General features: G+C 43.5%; 1 protein-coding gene across 1 annotated transcript in view; it reads right to left on the bottom strand.

Moving 5' to 3' along the window:
• The window catches only part of ubtd2 (ubiquitin domain containing 2), a 166,789-nt gene that overhangs the window by 51,237 nt on the left and 94,409 nt on the right, over positions 1–21,143 (bottom strand). Inside the window, exon 2 of the mRNA XM_068043406.1 lies at positions 13,478–13,714. Coding sequence (XP_067899507.1) covers positions 13,478–13,714 — 237 coding nt within the window. The remainder of the gene's footprint in view (positions 1–13,477; positions 13,715–21,143) is intronic.

Here is a 21,143-nt window from a genome sequence, read left to right as displayed (position 1 = left end):
CAGTATTTACAGTAGAGAAAGAAAATGTTGTCGAGGAGAATACTGAGATTCAGGCTACTAGGCTAGATGGGATTGAGGTTCACAAGGAGGAGGTGTTAGCAATTTTGGAAAGTGTGAAAATAGATAAGTCCCCTGGGCCAGATGGGATTTATGCTAGGATTCTCTGGGAAGCTAGGGAGGAGATTGCAGAGTCTTTGTCCTTGATCTTTATGTCGTCATTGTCGACAGGAATAGTGCCAGAAGACTGGAGGATAGCAAATGTTGTCCCCTTGTTCAAGAAGGGGAGTAGAGACAGCCCTGGTAATTATAGACCTGTGAGCCTTACTTCGGTTGTGGGTAAAATGTTGGAAAAGGTTATAAGAGACAGGATTTATAATCATCTTGAAAAGAATAAGTTCATTAGAGATAGTCAGCACGGTTTTGTGACGGGTAGGTCGTGCCTCACAAACCTTATTGAGTTTTTCGAGAAGGTGACCAAACAGGTGGATGAGGGTAAAACAGTGGATGTGGTGTATATGGATTTCAGTAAGGCGTTTGATAAGGTTCCCCACGGTAGGCTATTGCAGAAAATACGGAAGTATGGGGTTGAAGGTGATTTAGAGCTTTGGATCAGAAATTGGCTAGCTGAAAGAAGACAGAGGGTGGTGGTTGATGGCAAATGTTCATCCTGGAGTTTAGTTACTAGTGGTGTACCGCAAGGATCTGTTTTGGGGCCACTGCTGTTTGTCATTTTTATAAATGACCTGGAAGAGGGTGTAGAAGGGTGGGTCAGTAAATTTGCAGATGACACTAAGGTCGGTGGAGTTGTGGATAGTGCCGAAGGATGTTGTAGGGTACAGAGGGACATAGATAGGCTGCAGAGCTGGGCTGAGAGATGGCAAATGGAGTTTAATGCGGAAAAGTGTGAGGTGATTCACTTTGGAAGGAGTAACAGGAATGCAGAGTACTGGGCTAATGGGAAGATTCTTGGTAGTGTAGATGAACAGAGAGATCTTGGTGTCCAGGTGCATAAATCCCTGAAGGTTGCTACCCAGGTTAATAGGGCTGTTAAGAAGGCATATGGTGTGTTAGCTTTTATTAGTAGGGGGATCGAGTTTCGGAGCCACGAGGTCATGCTGCAGCTGTACAAAACTCTGGTGAGATCGCACCTGGAGTATTGCGTGCAGTTCTGGTCACCGCATTATAGGAAGGATGTGGAAGCTATGGAAAGGGTGCAGAGATGATTTACTAGGATGTTGCCTGGTATGGAGGGAAGGTCTTACGAGGAAAGGCTGAGGGACTTGAGGTTGTTTTCGTTGGAGAGAAGGAGGAGGAGAGGTGACTTAATAGAGACATATAAGATAATCAGAGGGTTAGATAGGGTGGATAGTGAGTGTCTTTTTCCTCGGATGGTGATGGCAAACACGAGGGGACATAGCTTCAAGTTGAGGGGTGATAGATATAGGACAGATGTGAGAGGTAGTTTCTTTACTCAGAGAGTAGTAAGGGCGTGGAACGCCCTGCCTGCAGCAGTAGTAGATTCACCAACTTTAAGGGCATTTAAGTGGTCATTGGATAGACATATGGATGAAAATGGAATAGTGTAGGTCAGATGGTTTCACAGGTCGGTGCAACATCGAGGGCCGAAGGGCCTGTACTGCGCTGTAATGTTCTAATTCTAATTGTTGTACAGCCATGTTTTCAGCCACTGTTGTGATCTTTTAAAACAAATTATTTCAAATCAAATAAAAGTTTAAAATTAATATCCCATATGACTAAATTAATATGTCTAATTTTGGCAGGTGTGGTTTTTCATCACACCTCCACATCCAACAATGTAATGTGACCCTGGGGGAGCATTTCATTATAAAAATAGAGAAGAGAAAGTACAGTAAAACACACATGCACTTCTCTCATTCATTCAGAAATCCTAAAAATTGCTACAGCCTGTCTTTCCTAGGTAGTAGCGCTGCTTTAAACTGTCCCTTTTCCCTTAAGGTTGGTCTGAGATAGCTATGTGTTGCACACAGGGGTTTGAAGTTTCTTCACGATCACCTGCAATACATTGTGAATGGGCATCCCAATAAACATGTGATTTTTGGGGGAGGTTTGCAGTTTGCACATTTCCATAACTGCCTAGTGTGTCTTTGTTCCTGTTGAGGTTTGCAGGGGGAGGGTTAGATTTAATTAGCCCTGGTTTGGAGTTCTACTCATGAAAGTCGACAGTGGGTGGTTCCACTCTAATCTCTCGCAGTGTTCGGATGAGTCATGTTAGGGCTTTTCACTTTAGGGGAGGGTTGGTTCCTTTTTTCCAGACTGTGGGAGAGGATTCTTTGCTCATCTTCCCTTTATCCTCTGGGACACACCTGCTTGCGGGTATTTTTCCAGATTCTACTGCACTCCCTTGCGGCACTTCGACTAGGTGATGCATCACCCTCAGTTTCTCTGCCATCAAGGACTCTTTTTGTCCCTGAAGGTTTCTGTAAATGCTGTTAGCAACTCTGATAGGGTGCTTCTAGTGTCTGCATTTGCATAGGAGGATGTGGGGTCTAATTTTTCCAACATTTCGGGGTTGGCTGACCGGACACTAGGGGTTTCCTTTTGGGAATCCTCTCAGATCTCCTTTTACCTGTCCTCTTTGTCCCTTTATCCCCTTATCTCTCAAACTTTTTTGCCAGCCCTGTGCCTGTCTGTCCCCTTTTGTTCTTGGCAGGGATCCCTTACAATTTACCAGCCCTCTGCTGGAGGGTCCGCCAAACGCCGGTGCAGGACTTAGGGGTGCAGATTTCACTCTAAGTTGGGGTTTCCCCTCAACCTGGCACATGTGGCAACTCCTGCAGTCTTTGTGGAGTTTTGGCCAGTCAAACTGCTGTCTAATGCGGGCTTTGGTTTTTCTATACCGACATGTACAGCCATTGTAATCACATGGGCCATTCTTAATATTTCTCTCCGGTACCACTACCTGGTGAACCGCTGTCCACTCTTTGTCCTCAGGTCTGTGAGGAGAATTCCACTTCCTCATCAGTACCTCACCCTTTAAATAATAGCAATCAGGGACTTCCACTGTTTCAATTTCAGTCTGGGTAGCCTGTGCTAACACTCGCAGTACTGGGTCAGCTCGCTGAGCCTCAGCTAGGGAAGCTTCATTTAATTAATTCCATGGGTCCTCTAACTTTCCAAAGTCTCAGACAGACAGACCGCATGGTCATTTGCCTGAAATGCCATTCAGGCTCCTTTGGAGAAGCTGGTTTGATCATGGGCCAATTCACTACACATGCAGGGGAACTGCAGGGGGATAGTCTCCTGCTACTACCCTATCTCTCTGACCTCCTGCAGACTCTCACTACTGGGGAAGCTACCACCTTCACCCCCCCGCCAGATCATTACCTAGAAGGTGGTGAACCCCGTCCACAGGCAAACTACGGTCACCGGTCCCAAAACTAGCTCGCACTCCAAATGCACCTGGTGTAAAGGTACAGGCATACACTGCCCTCCAATACCATTCACCACCATTCTGGTATCTACTGCACTCTCTGGGGGAAAAGATCAGGTCTTCTCCCAGTAAAAGGGATCTAATGGCCCCTGTGTACCCCAAGATTACTATGGGCTTGCTTGCCCCACTCGACAGGTATGGGGATACTCTTCCTTCAGACACCAAATCCTGATAACTTTCAGAAATCCTATTAAATTTTCCTGTACCCACAGCAGTACGTGTTCTGGGCCTTACTACTGCTGCAGTTAAAGCCACAGCTTGTTCAGCTGTGCTTTCCATCAGGGTACTTTCTCTTTCACTGTGCCCTGATTAACTCTACATGCTTTCCCTGTAGTTTTCAGCAGTCAGCTCTCAGATGACCTGCTTTATTACAATGGAAGCACACAAGTCTCCGGGTCTCACTCCTACTTGCAGCACCTTCCTTTTTGGCTGCAGGTGGGCCCCTTGTGTCTCCTGCTTTGCTCTCTCCCACAGGACTGCTTAGGCTTCTATGACCTTTCCACCCTTTGTCCTTTTCAGATTTGTGGGGGTGACTAGGAAAGGTTTTCCCCTGGGGAACCCACTTGTACATTACAGCAAATTCATCAGCCAGAACTGCAGCTTGCCTTGCTCTATGAACTTTTTGTTCTTCCACATGAGCCTTTATGGAGAGGGAGAAAGAGTTTTTAAATGCCTCTAGCAAAATTACCTCTCTGAGGTTTTCATAGCTGGGCTGCACTTTAAGAACCCTCAACCACTGGTCAAAAGCCAGCTGCTTACTTCTCTCAAACTCCAAGTAAGTTTGATCAGCTTGCTTCCCGAGGGTGCGAAACTTCTGGCGGTAGCCTTCCGGTATTAGCTCATATGCCCCGAGGATAGCATTTTTTCGTCAGTTCATAATTTGATGAACTCTCATCTAGCAACAGGGAATAAACCTCATGGGCTTTTCTGTTGGACTCTTCTGTTGCAAAGTAAGGTAATTCTCAGCCGGTCATTTTAACTGCCTTGCCAGTTTCTCAAAAGATACAAAAATGTTTCCACGTTTCCCTCATTGGATTTTGGAATCAATTGGGAAAATTTTATCAAATCAGTACACAGCCCCAAATTACTATGCTTCATACTGGCCACACTTTCACTGGGGTTACTCTGTTGTCCCCTAGTTAATTCAAGCTGCCTCAGCTCTCTTGCTTCCCGCTCTTTCTGGAAATTTCTTTTTCTTTCTCTCTCTCCCTTTCTCTCTCTCTCTCTCTCTTGCTCTCTCTTTCCCTGTCTTCTAATTCAAGTTTCCTCTGCTCTAATTGTATCTTTGCTAGCAATACCTTGTCGGAGTCTGTATCTAAGCCCGTCTCTGCTTCTTCAGATTCAACGGAAAAATGGTTGGCTTAGGAGTTCAGACTTCCTAGCCTTGGCACGGACAGTGATCCCACACTGTTCAGCCATATTTCTCAACTCCTCCATAGACGGTGCTTTTTAACTTATTCCAAGTTACTTCACCCTGGCTTGGGAGTTACTGGCTTCAGTCGCAGACATGTTAGTATTCTAGCACACACAACCACAAGAAAACCTGTAAATGAAATCTTTTCTCTTTTTGATTAGGATCAATTTGACTTTCCACTTCCAATTTTTCGTTTGTCTGTGGGTCCAATCACGGCGCTAGACCCCAAACTTTTGGTATGACCAGGTGAGGCAGGGGTCTAGGGCCCCCCTCAGCCTTTCCCTGGTTTAGTGGTAACAAGGTTTAATTTTTAAAAACACCGTGTTTTTAGCTTCCCCAGAGTCCTTGCTCACTGCTCTCGAATTGTAATGGCATAGAAATCAACCAGACAGGTTCCTTAAACTTACACCTTTCTTGTTTAAATCTATTAACCTTAAAACTCTAATTGAGTTAAAACTACTAAAAATACACGATACGACCATACTTGCATATATACACTATAAACACACACGCAAATAGAGACAGAAAAGGAGAATGAACCAAGGAGAAAGGTTTGAAGCAATAGCTGGAGTTCAATTACTGGTTTTGGATTCTATGTAAAGTCTTTGATTGAAGTTAAGTTTTGCAGTTCTCTTTGGGGCCCAGTGCACACTTCAGACTTGTTTTGCTGGTCCTCTGTCTTGAGGCTTAGTTACTTCCATGGGTCCCTGGAACTTTGCGAGGGAAAGAGAGCGCGCGAGAGAGAGAGAGGGAGAGATATAGAGGGGGAGAGAGAAAGAGAGACAGACAGATGCTCTCTGTTTGGAGTTCACTTGCAGTCTTCTTTCAAACTGTTGAGCCAAACACAATTAAAAAAAAACCTGGGACAGTAGGTTAGTCATGTGACTAGTTCCCTGGGTAAAACAGCCTCCCCTGCGATTTATGGATTCCCCCAAGCTTATTAGACATTCTCAGTGGGGGGTGGAATGCTGGCTCTTACACATTCCTCTGGCTAAGTGAACTAGGGAGGCACTCCCATTGTCATCTTCATGCAACTGTCTTTTAGAATGCAAATTACAGCCATGTTTTCAGCCACTGTTGTGGTATTTTAAAACAAGTTATTTCAAGTCCAGTAACAGTTAAAGATTAACATCCCATGTGACAAAATATGTCTCATTTTAGCTGGTGTGGTTTTCATCGATGTAGAATGTGCTAAAAAAAAAAAGACGAGGACAAAGCACTGCTTTGATTTTCTTACAATTGTTGAGCAGTCAAGAGAAAGAGAGAGAGAATCCGGCAGGTGTGAGTGGTAAAGATAGATTTGATTCCATGACCAACATCACACACCATCTGACCCATCCCTCCCATGTCTTCCAACAATAACAACTTGCATTTGTGCAGCGCTTTAATGTAATAAAAAATCCCAAGACGCTTCACAGGAGTATTATAAAACAAAATATGGCACCAAGTCACTTAAGGACGAAGGCAGATGACCAAAAGCTTGGTCAAAGAGGAGAAAAGAGAAGTAGAAGGCAGAGAGGTTTAGGGAGGAAATTCCAGAGCTCAAGGACTTGGCAGCTGAAGGCACATCCAGCAACAGTGGAGTGACTAAAATCAGGGGCACACTAAGAGAACAGAGAGAAAGGAACAATATAGATTATAGTGGAGGGGCCGAGAAAGGTTGGAGGGTGGTATGGCTGGAGATCACAGAGATAGGGAGGGCCATGGAGGGATTTGAAAACAAAAAAAAAAAAAAAAAAAAAATCGAGGCACTGCTTAACCAGGCGCCTGTGTGGCTCAGTGTGCTCAGAGGTGATGGGTGATGGGTGAATGGGATTTGTTGACCGTTAGAATACAGCAGCAGAGTTTTGGTTGAACTCAAGTTTACAGAGTGTAGAACATAGAATGCACTCTGTATCAGCTTCCTAATACTCAAGTTCAGAGGTAACAAAGGCATGGATGAGGTTTTCAGCAGATGAGCTGAGGCAGGAATGGTAAAGTAGGTCGTCTTAGTGATGACACAGATATGTGGTTGGAAGTTCATCTCAGGGTCAAATGTGACATGATCAGTCTGGTTCAGCCTCACAGTTGCCAGGGAGAGAAATGGAGTGGGTGGCAAGGGAGTAGAATTTGTGTTGGGGCCAAAAGACAATTGCTTCCATTTCTCCAACATTTAATTGGAGGAAATTTCTGCTTGCCTCTGAATTGATGTCGGACAATTGGGAGACAGTAGAGGGGTTCAGAGAGGTGATGGCGATGTAGAACTACATGTCATCAGTGTACATATGGAAAATGATGCTGTGTTTTTGGATGATGTTGCTGAGGGGCAACAGGTAGATGAGAAATTAGCAGAACTGGGTCGGAGTCTTAGGGGTTCGTCAATAGAATGCTGGAGACACAAAGCCTTTTTTGTCTTACATGGGATGTGGGCATCACTGGCAAGACCATTTGTTGCCCATCCCTAACTGCCCTTGACATCTTGACAACTGAGTGGCTTTCTGGGCCATTTCAGAGGGCAGTTAAGAGTCAACCACAGTGCTGTGGGGCTGGAGTCACATGTTGGCCAGGCCAACTAAGGATGGCAAATTTCCTTCCCTAAAGAACATTAATGAACCAGATGGGTTTTTACAACAATTGATAGCTTCATAGCACCATTACTGAGACTAGCTTTCAATTCCAGATTTTTTACTAATTAATTGAATTTAAATTCCACCAGCTTCCATTGTGAGATTTGAACCAGTGTCCCCAAGACATTAGCCTGGGCCTCTGGACTCCAGCGACATCACCTCTCCACCACTGTCTCTGGGGATCTGGCAGCAGCAGTAGGAGCGGAGACTTTGTACCACCTCCTTCCCTGAACACCCTTCCACCATTCCGATATCGGTCTTTGGCTGTCTCCCTATTTGCCAACAATGGGGAAGGGGAATCGGGTTTGGCAGGACTGTGGACGGTGTCATGGTCCTGTAGTTTTTTTTGGGAATATGCGGTTTGCCTTTAAGGCTTGCAAGGGATCAGCAAAGCTTTAAGAACCTGCAAGCCTCAGGAGTAATAGGAAGGTGCATTTTTGTTGCCTTAGAAACAGCCATTTGGAGACTGTGATTCAAAGGGTGCATTCTCGTTACCATAGACACAGCCACTGGGAGTGAGTCTCATGCGATACATTTGCTACAATTCAATTTTGAACTGGCTTTTAGTTGAAGACCATTTGTTCTAACAGAACACACAGACACAGAAGACACAGCTGTGTTTAGCACACCTGAAAAAGAGCTCTCAACCATTTAAACTAAAAGAGTAGGATTTTAGTCTGTTTATTATCTCTCAAAATTCTAAGAAAATGTCAAGCCAAAACAGAGATCGCTGGTAATTTAAATTGAAGAAAGGGAAGTTAGACTGAATCTTTTATCCCTCAAAAACTCTAAAGTCAGATTGATTCCACTGAAAGTATTTGCAAGTCGTTAATTGTTGAAATTCGCTGGAGAAGGAAAGCAACATTCTGTGAGGACTTTGATCATTGGACTGTAAATTTTCAAGGACTTTAATTTTTTCTAATTTAAATCAGCTATGAAGAGAGACAGAAAAGGCTAGGGTTGCTTTCCTTAGAACAGAGAAGGCTGAGGGGGAACATGATTGAGGTATACAAAGTTATGAGGGGCATTGATAGGAAGAAACTTTTTCCCTTGGCAGAGGTGTCAATAACCAGGGGGCATAGATTTAAAGTAAGGGGCAGGAGGTTTAGAGGGGATTTGGGGAAAAAAATTTTCACCCAGAGGATAGTTGTAATCCAGAACATACTGCCTGAAGGGGTGGTAGAGGCAGGAACCTTCACAACATTTAAGAAGTATTTAGATGAGCACTTGAAACGCCATAGCAGACAAGGCTACGGGCCAAGTGCTAGAAAATGGGATCAGAATAGTTAGGCGCTTGATGGCAGGCACGGACACGATGGGCCTGTTTCTGTGCCGTATAACTCAATGACTCTAAATGTTGTTTATACATTCATAGTGTTTAAGAATTTAGTTCTTCTAACCAAACAGTTAATTTGTTGATTTAAAGACACCTGGTTTGGTTAGCCACATTCGGGGGTCAATAGATGGTACAATTTGGCTGGGTCTTTAACTTGGAAAGTTTTAAATGATATGTTAGGTGATCTTTGGAGTGACAGGATTGAATTATCACCACAATCAGAATCGTATATTTTTTAATTTTTTATTTATTATTAGAGATACAGCACTGAAACAGGCCCTTCGGCCCACCGTGTCTGTGCCGACCATCGACCATCCATTTATACTAATCCTACACTAATTCCATATTCCTACCACATCCCCACCTGTCCCTATATTTCCCTACCACCTACCTATACTAGGGGCAATTTATAATGGCCAATTTACCTATCAACCTGCAAGTCTTTGGCATGTGGGAGGAAACCGGAGCACTCGGAGGAAACCCACGCAGACACAGGGAGAACTTGCAAACTCCACACAGGCAGTACCCAGAATTGAACCCGGGTTCAATGCTAACCGGCTGCGGTGCTAACCACTGCGCTGCCCTGGGGGCTTAGACTGGAGTGGGCGATCGTAACAAGGGTGACTGGGGGAGGATGGGAGGGGACATGGAATTTTAACGATTATTAGATATGGGAGTTGCAAAATGGGTTTTTGTCTTCTGGGGAGCTCTTGCAAATATTAAATCTGTAAATTTCCAATTCTAACCACAGCAAAGAATTCAGAATTCTAAAATGTACTATTCTTCTGATTAAAATAAATTGCAATGGTGAAAGGTGGTCTTAGTGATGACACAGATATGTGGTTGCAAGTTCATCTCAGGGTCAAATGATCAGTCTGGTTCAGCCTCACAGTTGGCAGGGAGAGAGAGATGAAGTGGTGGCAAGGGAGCAAATACAAGGAGAGCAAATCAATGGAAGCATTAGTGGAGTACAGAAAGTGTAGGATGGAGCTTAAGAAAGCAATTAAAGGAGCAAAGAGGGGATATGAGAAAGCTCTGGCTGGTAAAAGTAGGGAAAATCCCAAGTTATTCTATAAGTATATCAAATGGAAGTCGATAACCAGGGAAAGAGTAGGACCCATTAGGGACCAAGGGGGAAATCTGTGGGTGGAGCGAGAGGACATTGGTAGGGTGTTGAATGAATACTTCACATCTGTCTTCACCCAAGAGAATGAGGATGTAGATATGGAACTCAGAGAGAGAGACTGTGAGGTTCTTGAGAAAATTGTCATAGGGAATGACAAGGTATTGGAGGTTTTGGAAGGCTTAGAAGTGGACAAATCTCCAGGTCCGGACGATTTGTGCCCCAGGATGCTGTGGGAGGCGAGGGTGGAGATTGCAGGTGCTCTGACCCAAATTTTTAATTCCTCTCTGGCCACGGGGGAGGTGCCAGAGGACTGGAGAACAACTAATGTGGTCCCACTATTTAAGAAAGGTTGTAGAGATAAGCCAGGGAACTACAGACCAGTGAGTCTCACATCAGTGGTAGGGAAACTATTGGAGAAAATTCTGAAGGAGAGAATCTATCTCCACTTGGAGAGGCAAAATTTGATTAGGAATAGTCAGCATGGCTTTGTCAGAGGGAGGTCATGCCTAACAAATTTGATTGAATTTTTTGAGCATGTGACCAGGTGTGTAGATGAGGGTAGTGCAGTTGCTGTAGTTTACATGGATTTCAGCAAAGCCTTTGACAAGGTCCCACATGGGAGGCTTATCAAGAAAGCAAATGCACATGGGATACAAGGTAACTTGATAAGGTGGATTCAAAATTGGCTTAGCTGTAGGAGACAGAGTGATGACAGACGGCTGTTTTAGTGACTGGAAGCCAGTGTCCAGTGGCGTACCACAGGGATCTGTGCTGGGTCCCCTATTGTTTGTCAATTATATAAACGACATAGATGACTATGTGGGGGGTAGGATCAGTAAGTTCACGGATGACACAAAGATTGGCCGAGTGGTTAACAGTGAGGTTGAGTGTCTTGGGTTACAGGAAGATATAGACGGAATAGTCAAATGGACAGAAAAGTGGCAGATGGAATTTAACGCTGAAAAGTGTGAGGTGATATACTTTGGAAGGAGTAATATGATATGGAAGTATTCAATGAATGACCTGACACTGGGAAGTTCCGAGGAACAAAGGGACCTTGGCGTGTTTATCCATAAATCTCTGAAGGCAGAAGGGCAGGTTAATAGGGTGGTGAAAAAGGCATATGGGACACTTGCCTTTATCAATTGAGGCATAGATTGCAAAAGCAGGGTGGTCATGTTGGAGTTGTATAGAACTTTGGTAAGGCCACAACTGAAGTACTGTGTGCAATTCTGGTCGCCACATTATAGGAAGGATGTGATTGCACTGGAGGGGGTGCAGAGACGATTCACCAGGATGGTACCTGGGATGGAACATTTAAGCTATGAAGAGAGGTTGGAAAGGCTTGGGTTGTTTTTGCTGGAGCAGAGAAGACTGAAAGGTGACCTGATCGAGGTGTACAAGATTATGAGGGGCATGGACAGGGTGGATAGGGAGCAGTTGTTCCCCTTAGTTGAAGGGTCAGTTACTAGGTGACACAAGTTTAAGGTGAGGGGCAGGAGGTTTAAGGTGAGGGGCAGGAGGTTTAAGGGGGATTTGAGGAAGAACTTTTTTACCCAGAGGGTGGTGACAGTCTGGAATGCACTGCCTAGGAGGGTGGTAGAGGCGGGTTGCCTCACATCCTTTAAAAAGTACCTGGATGAGCACTTGGCACGTCATAACATTGAAGGCCACGGGCCAAGTGCTGGCAAATGGGATTACGTAGACAGGTCACGTGTCTTTAATGCATCGGTACAGACTCGATGGGCTGAAGGGCCTCTTCTGCACCGTATTATTCTGTGATCCTGAGCAGAGTTGGTGGTGGGGACAGAAGACAATGGCTTCCATTTTTCCAACATTTAATTGGAGGAAATTTCTGCTTGTACCCTATTTGATGTCGGACAAGTAGTCTGACAGCGAAGGGGTCCAGAGAGGTAATGGCGAGGTAGAGTTGTGTTGTCAACGTACAGACGGAAAACGATACTGCGTTTTTGGATTTTTATTCATTCATGGGCATCGCTGGCTAGGCCAGCATTTATTGCCCATCCCTAATTGCCATTGAGAAGGTGGTGGTGAGCTGCCTTCTTGAACTGCTGCAGTCCATGTGCGATAGGTACACCCACAGTGCTGTTAGGAAGGGAGTTTCAGGATTTTGACCCAGCGACTGTGTAGGAACGGTGATTATGGTTCCAAGTTAGGACGGTGTGCGACTCGAAGGGGAACTTGCAGGTGGTGATGTTCCTATGCATTTGCTGCCCTTGTCCTTCTAGTTGGTAGAGGAAGCGGGTTTGGGAAGTGCTGTCTAAGGAGCCTTGGTGCATTGCTGCAGTGCATCTTGTAGATAGTACACACTGCTGCCACTGTGCGTCGGTGGTGGAGGGAGTGCCAATCAAGCAGGCTGCTTTGTCCTGGATGGTGTACTGGAAGAGCTTGGCTAAGGGCACGGCAAGTTCTGGAGCACGGTATTCAGTACTGCTGCCGGAATATTGTCAGGGCCCATAGCCTTTGCAGTGTCCGGTGCCTTCAGTCGTTTCTGGATATCACACGGAGTGAATCGAATTGGCTGAGGTCTGGCATCTGTGATGCTGGGGACTTCAGGAGGAGGCCGAGTTGCATCATCAGCTTGGCACTTCTGGCTGAAGATGGATGCAAATGCTTCAGTCTCATCTTTCGCACTGATGTACTGGGCTCCCCCATCATTGAGGATGGGGATATTTGTGAAGCCACCTCCTCTAGTTAGTTGTTTAAGTGTCCACCACCATTCACAGCTGGACGTGGCAGGACTGCAGAGCTTAGATCTGATTTGTTGGTTATGGGATTGCTTAGCTCTGTCTATCGCCTGCTGCTTATGCAGTTTGGATGATGTTGCCGAGGGGCAGCAGGTAGATGAGAAATTGGCAGAACTGGGTCTTATTTTAGAACCAAACTGTCACATCAAATGTTGATTTACAGTAAGAATAGATTTTACACTGACAGCAAATATGTAAGAGTTATAACATATTAGAATCACCAAAAGACACCCAAGTTGTCAGAGGACTTATATCATACTTCAGTGAAAAACACAGTGAACTTGACCAGGATTATAACTGATGCAAACCTAACAGAAAAGTACAGAACATCAATTTTACCACCCAAAGATGCGCCCTACGGGTCTCTTTTGGACAAAGATTGCATTGTGCAATATTAACAAAGGCAATGTGGAATTACTTGATCTGTTATTTTTATAAAGGTGTTAGCGTATTTATTAATAGATTACCACTTTCATTAAAATAAAACATCTTAAGTGACTGGTTACTAATATTGCAATGTCATTTCATCCACCCAATACAGACAAATATATTTTTAAACCTTGTAGAAAATGCAATATGAGGCCATACTGCACAGTACTTTCATAAGGAAACTCCAAGATTTAATAGGTATTTTTCCAGTCAACGTGTACAATGACAACATGATCTAATCTAAAGACTAACTCAGATCAGAGCCAATTCCAAGTCAGAATCAAGTAAGATGAAGTGAAACATGTGTGCAATATAAAGCAACCTACCATGTGGTAGTGTTATACTTGCACCATCAATGATTGCCTGGGCGAGTTCATGATCATTACTTTCAAAAGCATGTGCTGCAGCCTTGAGGGCATCCCAAATCTCCTTTCGACCTTCAAAAGCAGGGGCTGTGTCCCAAAATTCATCTCTCTTACTGCGTAACTGTCCATCTGTCATTGGGTAATCACTCTTCCATTTTGGTTTTTCTTTTTTCAGGGGCTGATTGCGACCCAAAGCCACTGCAACAAAATGCAAAATAGAAATCAGCCAATATATTACAAATATTTTTGTGGCACATTGTAATTTATCCTTATAGTAGTATTAACACTATTATAATATACAGTGTCAATATTCTTATATACACTCTGAATTCAATGCTTCTGAAATCATGTGACAAATGACCATTTCCTCCATTACACTGCTAAAATATACAAACACTTTACTACCATTTATTATCTATTAATTAGAATACCCGATTATGGCATGTTTCAAGTAGCCATGTGATTCAGCTCACATCATTAGTCTGATGTGACCTTGGTTTGCAGTACATTGTTGCTGTGGAGGGGAAATTATTTTCTGAGTATGATTTATGATGAGAACTGGTGACAGACAAGAAACCAGCTATCAACCTGTAGTTACGAGTGAGAGGGCACAGGAGGCGGCCATTTGGCTCATCAAGTCAATGCCAACTCTCTGTAGAGCAATCCAGTCAGTCCTATTCCCCCGCTCTATCCCCATAGCTCTGCATGGTTATTTCCCTCAAGTGCTCATCCAATTTACTTTAGAAATCATTGATTGTCTACACTTCCGGCACCCTTGTAGACAGAGATTTGCAGGTCAGAACCACTTGCTGCGTAAAAAATGTTCTTCCTCACATTCCCCCTGCATCTCTCAGTCAAAATCTTAAATCTGTGCCCCCGACTCCTTGTCCATCAGCTAATGGGAACAGCTTTTCTTTGTGGGAAAATATGAGTTGTCCAATCTGACAAGAAGAATTAAAAAAAAAAGCATATTATCTAAATGGTGAGACTGCAGAGCTCCGAGCTGCAGAGGGATCTGGATGTCCTAGTGCATGCGTCGCAAAAGGTTAGTCTGCAGGTTCAGCAAGTAATTAGAAAAGCAAATAGAATGTTATCGTTTATTGCGATGGGAATTGAATACAAAAGTAGGGAGGTTATGCTTCAGTTATACAGGACATTGATGAGACCATATCTGAAGTACTGTGTTGGTCTCCTTATTTAAGGAAGGATGTAAATGTGTTGGAAGTAGTTCAGGGAAGGTTTATTTATTTTTTTTATTTAGAGATACAGCACTGAAACAGGCCTTTCGGCCCACCGAGTCAGTGCCGACCATCAACCACCCATTTATACTAATCCTACATTAATCCCATATTTCTACCACATCCCCTCAATTCCCCTACCACCTACCTACACTAGGGGCAATTTACAATGGCCAATTTACCCATCAACCTGCAAGTCTTTGGCTGTGGGAGGAAACCGGAGCACCCAGCGGAAACCCACGCGGTCACAGGGAGAACTTGCAAACTCCGCACAGGCAGCACCCAGAATCGAACCCGGGTCGCTGGAGCTGTGAGGCTGCAGTGCTAACCACTGCACATAGTAGACTAATGCCTGGAATGGGCAGGTTGTCGTATGAGGAAAGGTCAGACAGGCTAGGCTTGTATCTGCTGGAATTTAGAAGAGTAAGAAGCAACTTGATTGAAACACTAAATCCTGAGGGGTCTTGATAGGGTGGATGTGGAAAGAATATTTCCTCTTGTGGGAGCATCTGTGGCAGAATCTAGAACTAGGGGTCACTGTTTAAAAAAAGGGGTCGCTCTTGAAGACAAAGATGAAAAGAAATTTTTTCTCAGAGGGTCATGAGTCTTTGGAACTCTCTTTGAATATTTTTAAGATAGAGATAGATAGATTCTTGATAAGCAAGGGGTGAAAGGTTATCGGGGTAGTCGGAAATATGGAGTTGAGGTTAAAATCAAATCAGCTATGGTCTATTCGAATGGCGGAACAGGCTCGAGGGGCCGAGCAGCCTATTCCAGCTCCTAATTCGTATGCCTACCTTATCTAAACCTGTACACCTCTATCAAATCTCCTTTGCGTCAAGGAAAACAACCCCAGCTTCTCCAATCTAACCCCGAAGCTAAAATATCTCAGCCCTGGAACCATTCTGGTAAATCTACTCTGCACCCTCTCAGGGACCCTCAGCCCCTTCCAAAAGTGTCGTGACCAGAACTGGGCGCAATACGCCAATTGTGGCCTAGCCAGAGCTTTATAAAGGTTCACAAACTTGGAAAATGACTCCCTATATATTGCCTTGTGTACTGCCAAATAGCATTTCCAACTTAACTAAATAAAGCCATTATATAAAATTCTGTAAAAATACCTCTCATCTCTAGGAGGATGGAAATTAATACAAGTTACAAAGGTCCAGGGCATTCAGGAAAGATCAGGATGTGGGAAACAAAGGCTGGAGATGTTGCCTTTTATATCAGGACCATTGGAAGATTAAATCAGCCGAACACAGTGGAAAAGCATAATTTGAAATTCTGGTGTTAGATGCGATCAATAAAAAAAAGTCACAACTTTCATAGCTTGCTATAAATTGCCAGGCTAAACAACTCAGTACCTATGATGACATTAAAAGGATAAGAAAGAAAATGTATTCCTGATGGGGGAACTTCAACCAGCTGAACAGAAACGAGAAAGTTCAAGTGATAAAAATGTTGAGCTCTTCAGTGTAATGCACCATTAATCTGTTCTGAAGCAATGGAAGTCAAGTAGTGGTTCAAGGTTCTGTGAGTAAACTGTAAGTGATAGCGTATATGCGGAAGACCAGAAAATCTAATATTAAAACTTTAAAAGGAGTCTTTTAATATGCAAGAACAATTTATCCCTGAAAAGAGTAATAGAAAAAATAACAAAACCAGCATGGGCAAAGTTATGGAAAGCATTAGGAAGAAAGAGAAAGCATTCAAAACTTGAAATGTTAATAAAAGGAACAGGGTCGGAAGAATTAAAATACACTAAAAAATACAGAAATTAAAGAAACCCCAAAAGCGAATATGGGCAACATATGCATGCAAATTAACAGACTTCATCAAACAGATCAAAAGCAAACAAACGGTAAAGAGACACATTAGGCAACTCAATTACAAGGCAAAAGTGATAACTAAGGATAGGAAAGTTTTTGATACTAAACCACTATTTGGTAATTGTACTCAAAAAAAAATTAGAACAGGATGCCAGAAAATTAGATAATGCTGGATTCGGCTAGTAATTTTTGAAATCACCATAAAAAGCACATATTGGGGAAGGTGCAGAAGCTAGAGAAAGTTATTGCCCTAAACTTTGCAAAAAGAATAATGCTCACCGTTAATAAATAAATTGGATACAATTTCTAGCATTTGCACAACAGAACTTAAAAATGGAAATCAGGACGTTGCTGGCTGAGTTCCTGCTCTTTCAGAAGCTGTGCTTACACCGGAGCCTCAGCCGGAGTCTTGGCATTCAAACATAGAAAGGGCTTGAAAATTGCAGTACTTCCTCACGGGATACCCACTAAACATGTCAGAAAAAGTTAGGGCTTGTGCAATCAAGCCTAAGTGAATTTTTAGCGGTGTGACTGTCTTAATTATTGTCAACCACCTCACTGGCTCTAAAAAAAATACTTTTACCAGTGTAGCGTCTCATTCCTTCAGTTTTTAATTATTGTTGATTTTTTTTTAAATCAACATTTTAAAAACTTTTTCTTCTCTTATCTCTCTTTATCCCATCTTTCTGTATTTTTCTGTACATGATTTTACATTGAACTAAATAATCTAACATACACTTCCTTAGACTTCAACTTGGTGTGACTCAATAAAGCTTCTTCAATCTAACTGGTTGAGGAGATAAGCCCTGCTTGTTCTGATCACACATTCCCAAATCCCCTGTAGAGAGCTTTGACTGATAACTGCAAGTTGTAGCGTAAAGGCCCACACAGAAATTTTGTGGGCAAATGTATGGCGAGTGCAGTTTGTTCGCTGCTGACAACAAAATTCTAGCCAATGTTCCTGGCTTTGACAACTTTCATCCCAGGGTTCTTAAGGTGTTGACTCAGATCAATACAGATATTTTCCAGAGCTCACTGGAATCAGGTTAAATCCCAGAGGATTGGAAAACAAAGGGGTTATGCACAAACTGAGAGACTAAAAACAGGTAAACCTGGCAAAATTGAAACTACAATGAGGGATAGTAAAGGGATCATTTTGAGTAAGAGAATTCTGAAATAGTCAACGTAGTTTAAGGAGCAGCATATTTTGCCCGATTAACATTAGATGCCTTTCAGATGGTTACAGATCTAATGGATATTAATGAGACAGTGGATGTTGTATACCCAGATTTCAGGAAGATATTTTACATTGTCCCACGGAACAGAATGCTTCAAGAACCTAGTGATAAGCTGGGAATTTAGTGCAAGTGAGGATTCGTTGCAGATAAATGAGCAGCGTTTTATTTTTGTTTTACCTTCAGTGAGTTTTTTTGTCTCCAAGCTAGGAGACTGTAACTTGTTATTACTTTACTAAATAAGGAGTTCGTTAATCAAATAAATAAATAAGATTAGACAGACACAGCAGGGCAGGTGGTGCCACATGTCGGAGTTTGTGGAATGCACTGCAGTCCTGGACAACCATATCTGCAGTCAATGTCTGCATCTTGAGAGCAACTTTGGCTCAGTTGCTGAACTGGAGTTCAACTTGCAGACATTGCAGGGCATCAGGAAGGAACAGAGTTACCTAAACACTTTGTTCCAGGAGGCAGTCACATCCTTTAGATTAGGTGGAACTTTAGAGTCGGTCAATGGTTAGGGACAGGAAAGTGTGACTGTGAGTCAGGCAAGTATGGGGATCCAGCATATAGCAATGGAACAGCCTCAGCCCTTGACTTTGACCAACAGGTATGAGGTACCTGCTATTTGTGTGGGTGAGAACAAGGACTGCAGAGCAAATGAACAAACTGACCATGGCACCAAGGTGCAGGATGCCATTCAAGTGTGTGTGTGTGTGTGTGTGTGGGGGGGGGGGGGCGGTGCGGGGAGTGAAATGGAACGTGGTAGTGATAGGGGGCAATATAGTCAGGAAATAGATATTGTTCTCTGCAATCATAACCTGGATTTCCAAAGGTTGTGTTGCCTTCCTGGTGCCAGGGTTAAGAGCTAGAGACAAACTTGGAGTGGGAGGGAAGGACCCAGTTGTTATGGCCCATGTAGAAACCAACGACATAGATAGAATTAGGAATGATGTTCTGCCGAGATCGATCGAGGAGTTAGGGTCCAAGTTAAAATGCAGAATCTCAAAGATAATAATCTCCCGATTATACCTGAAACATGTTAATTTGCTTGGGTCAAGTGGATTAAAGAATTAACACGGCGGTTCAAAGGGTGCTGTGGGAAGGAGGAGTTTCGATTCTTGGGGCACTGGCACTAGTACTCAGGAAAGAGGGAGCTATTCCGTTGGGATGGGCTCCACTTGACTGGGCTGGAATCAGTGCCTTGGCGAATAATATAATTAAGGCCATGGATAGGGCTATAAACTAAAAAAGGGGTGGGGGAAAGAAGGGATCAGGTGAAGGAAGATTTGGAAATCTAAAGAGAAAAGTTGAGACAATAGAACGGTATAGTGATTTGGGTATAGACAAGCAGAGCGGAATAGGCAGGGACAGAAACATCAACGGTTAAAGCATATCAGAAAATAAGGTCCATGCAACGAATAGTAGTAAAAATAAAATAATTAAAGGCTCTTTATCTGCATACGTGAAGCATCTGCAATAATATAGATGAACTAGTGGCACAGATAGAGATAAATGGTTTAGATCTAATCACCATTACACAGCCATGGGTTACAAGGTGACCAAGGTTGAGAAATAAATATTCCAGGGCACATAATATTTCGAAAAGACAGACAGAATGGAAAAGGAGAAGTAGCCCTGATAGTAACGGATGATACAAGGACATTAGTGTGAAAGGATCTTGGCTCAAAAGATCAGGAAGTAGAATCAGCATGGATGGAGATTAGGAATAGCAGGGTCAGAAAAAGCTGGTGGGAGTAGTTCATAGGCTCCCTAATAGTAGTTATACCATTGGACAGAGTATTAAGCAATTGGAGCTTGTAACAAAAGCAATGTAATAATTGTGGGGGAATTGAATCTTCATATAGACTGGACAAATCAAATTGGTAAAAGTGGTCTGGAAGATGAGTTTGTAGAATACTTTCGTGACAGTATCCTGATAAAGCCATTTTAGATCTAGTATTGTGCAAAGAGGCAGGGTTAATTAGTAATTTCATCGTAAAAGGTCTGCTGGGGAAAAAGTGATAATACAATCAAATTCCTTATTCAGTTTGAAAGCGACGTATTCCAGTCCCAAACAAGGATCTGGAACTCAAACAAAGCCAATTACATAAATATGAGGAGAGCACTGGCAAAGGCTGATTAGATAAATAGGCTTTTTAAAAAAAAATTCATTTCATGGGAATGCCGTCGTCGCTGTCCAGGCCAGCATTCATTGCCCATGAGGAAGTGGTGAGTGGGGGAGGTACACCAACAGTGCTATTAGGAAGGGAGTTCCAGGATTTTGACCCAGTGACAGTGACGGAACGGCGATATACTTCCAAATCAGGATGGTGTGGGGCTTGCGGGGGAACTTGCAGGTGGTGGCGTCCCACGCATCTGCTGCCATTGCCCTTCTAGGTGGTAGAGGTCGTGGGTTTGGAAGGTGCTCCCTGAGTAGCCTTGGTGCGTTGCTACAGTGCATCTTGTAGACTGTTGCCACTGTGTGTTGGTGGTGGAGGGAGTTAATATTTGTGGACAGGGTGCCAATCAAGTGGGTTGCTTTGTCCTGGATGGTGTCGAGCTTCTTAAGCGTTGTTGGAGCTACACCCATCCAGGCAAGTGGAGAGTATTCCATCACACTCCTGACTTGTGCCTTGTAGATGGTAGACAGGCTTTGGGGAGTTAGGAGGAGAGTTCCCGCTGCAGGATTCCTAGCTTCTAACCTGCTCTTTTAGCCACGGTATTTATATGGCTACCCCAGTTCAGTTTCTGGTCAATGGTAACCCCCCAGGATGTTGATAGTGGGGGATTCAGCGATCGTAACGCCGTTGAATGTCAAGGGGAGATGGCTAGATTCTGAAGAAGGGTCACTGACCTGAAACGTTAACTCTGCTTCTCTCTCCACAGATGCTGCCAGACTTGCTGAGTATTTCCAGCATTTCTAGCTTTTATTTCAGATTTCCGGCATCCGCAGTATTTTGCTTTTATTATATTGGCTAGATTCTCTCTTGTGGGAGATGGTTCGATTCTCTCTTGTTGGAGATGGTCATTGCCTGGCAATTGTGTGATGCAAATGTTACTTGCCACTTATCAGCCCAAGCCTGGTTATTGTCCAGGTCTTGCTGCATTTCTACACGGACCGCTTCAGTATCTGAGGAGTCACGAATGGTGCTGAACATTGTGCAATCATCAGCAAACATCCCCACTTCTGAGCTTATGATTGAAGGAAGGTCATTGATGAAGCAGCTGAAGATGGTTGGGCCTAGGACATTACCATGAGGAACTCCTGCAGTGATGTCCTGGAGCTCAGATGATTGACCGCCAACAACCACAACCATCTTCC

This window comes from Heterodontus francisci, chromosome 12 (genome assembly GCF_036365525.1).
Source record: "Heterodontus francisci isolate sHetFra1 chromosome 12, sHetFra1.hap1, whole genome shotgun sequence".
Lineage (NCBI taxonomy): Eukaryota > Metazoa > Chordata > Chondrichthyes > Heterodontiformes > Heterodontidae > Heterodontus > Heterodontus francisci.
The sequence above is the reverse complement of the archived record's forward strand: the minus strand, read 5'-3'. Positions and strand labels throughout refer to the sequence as shown.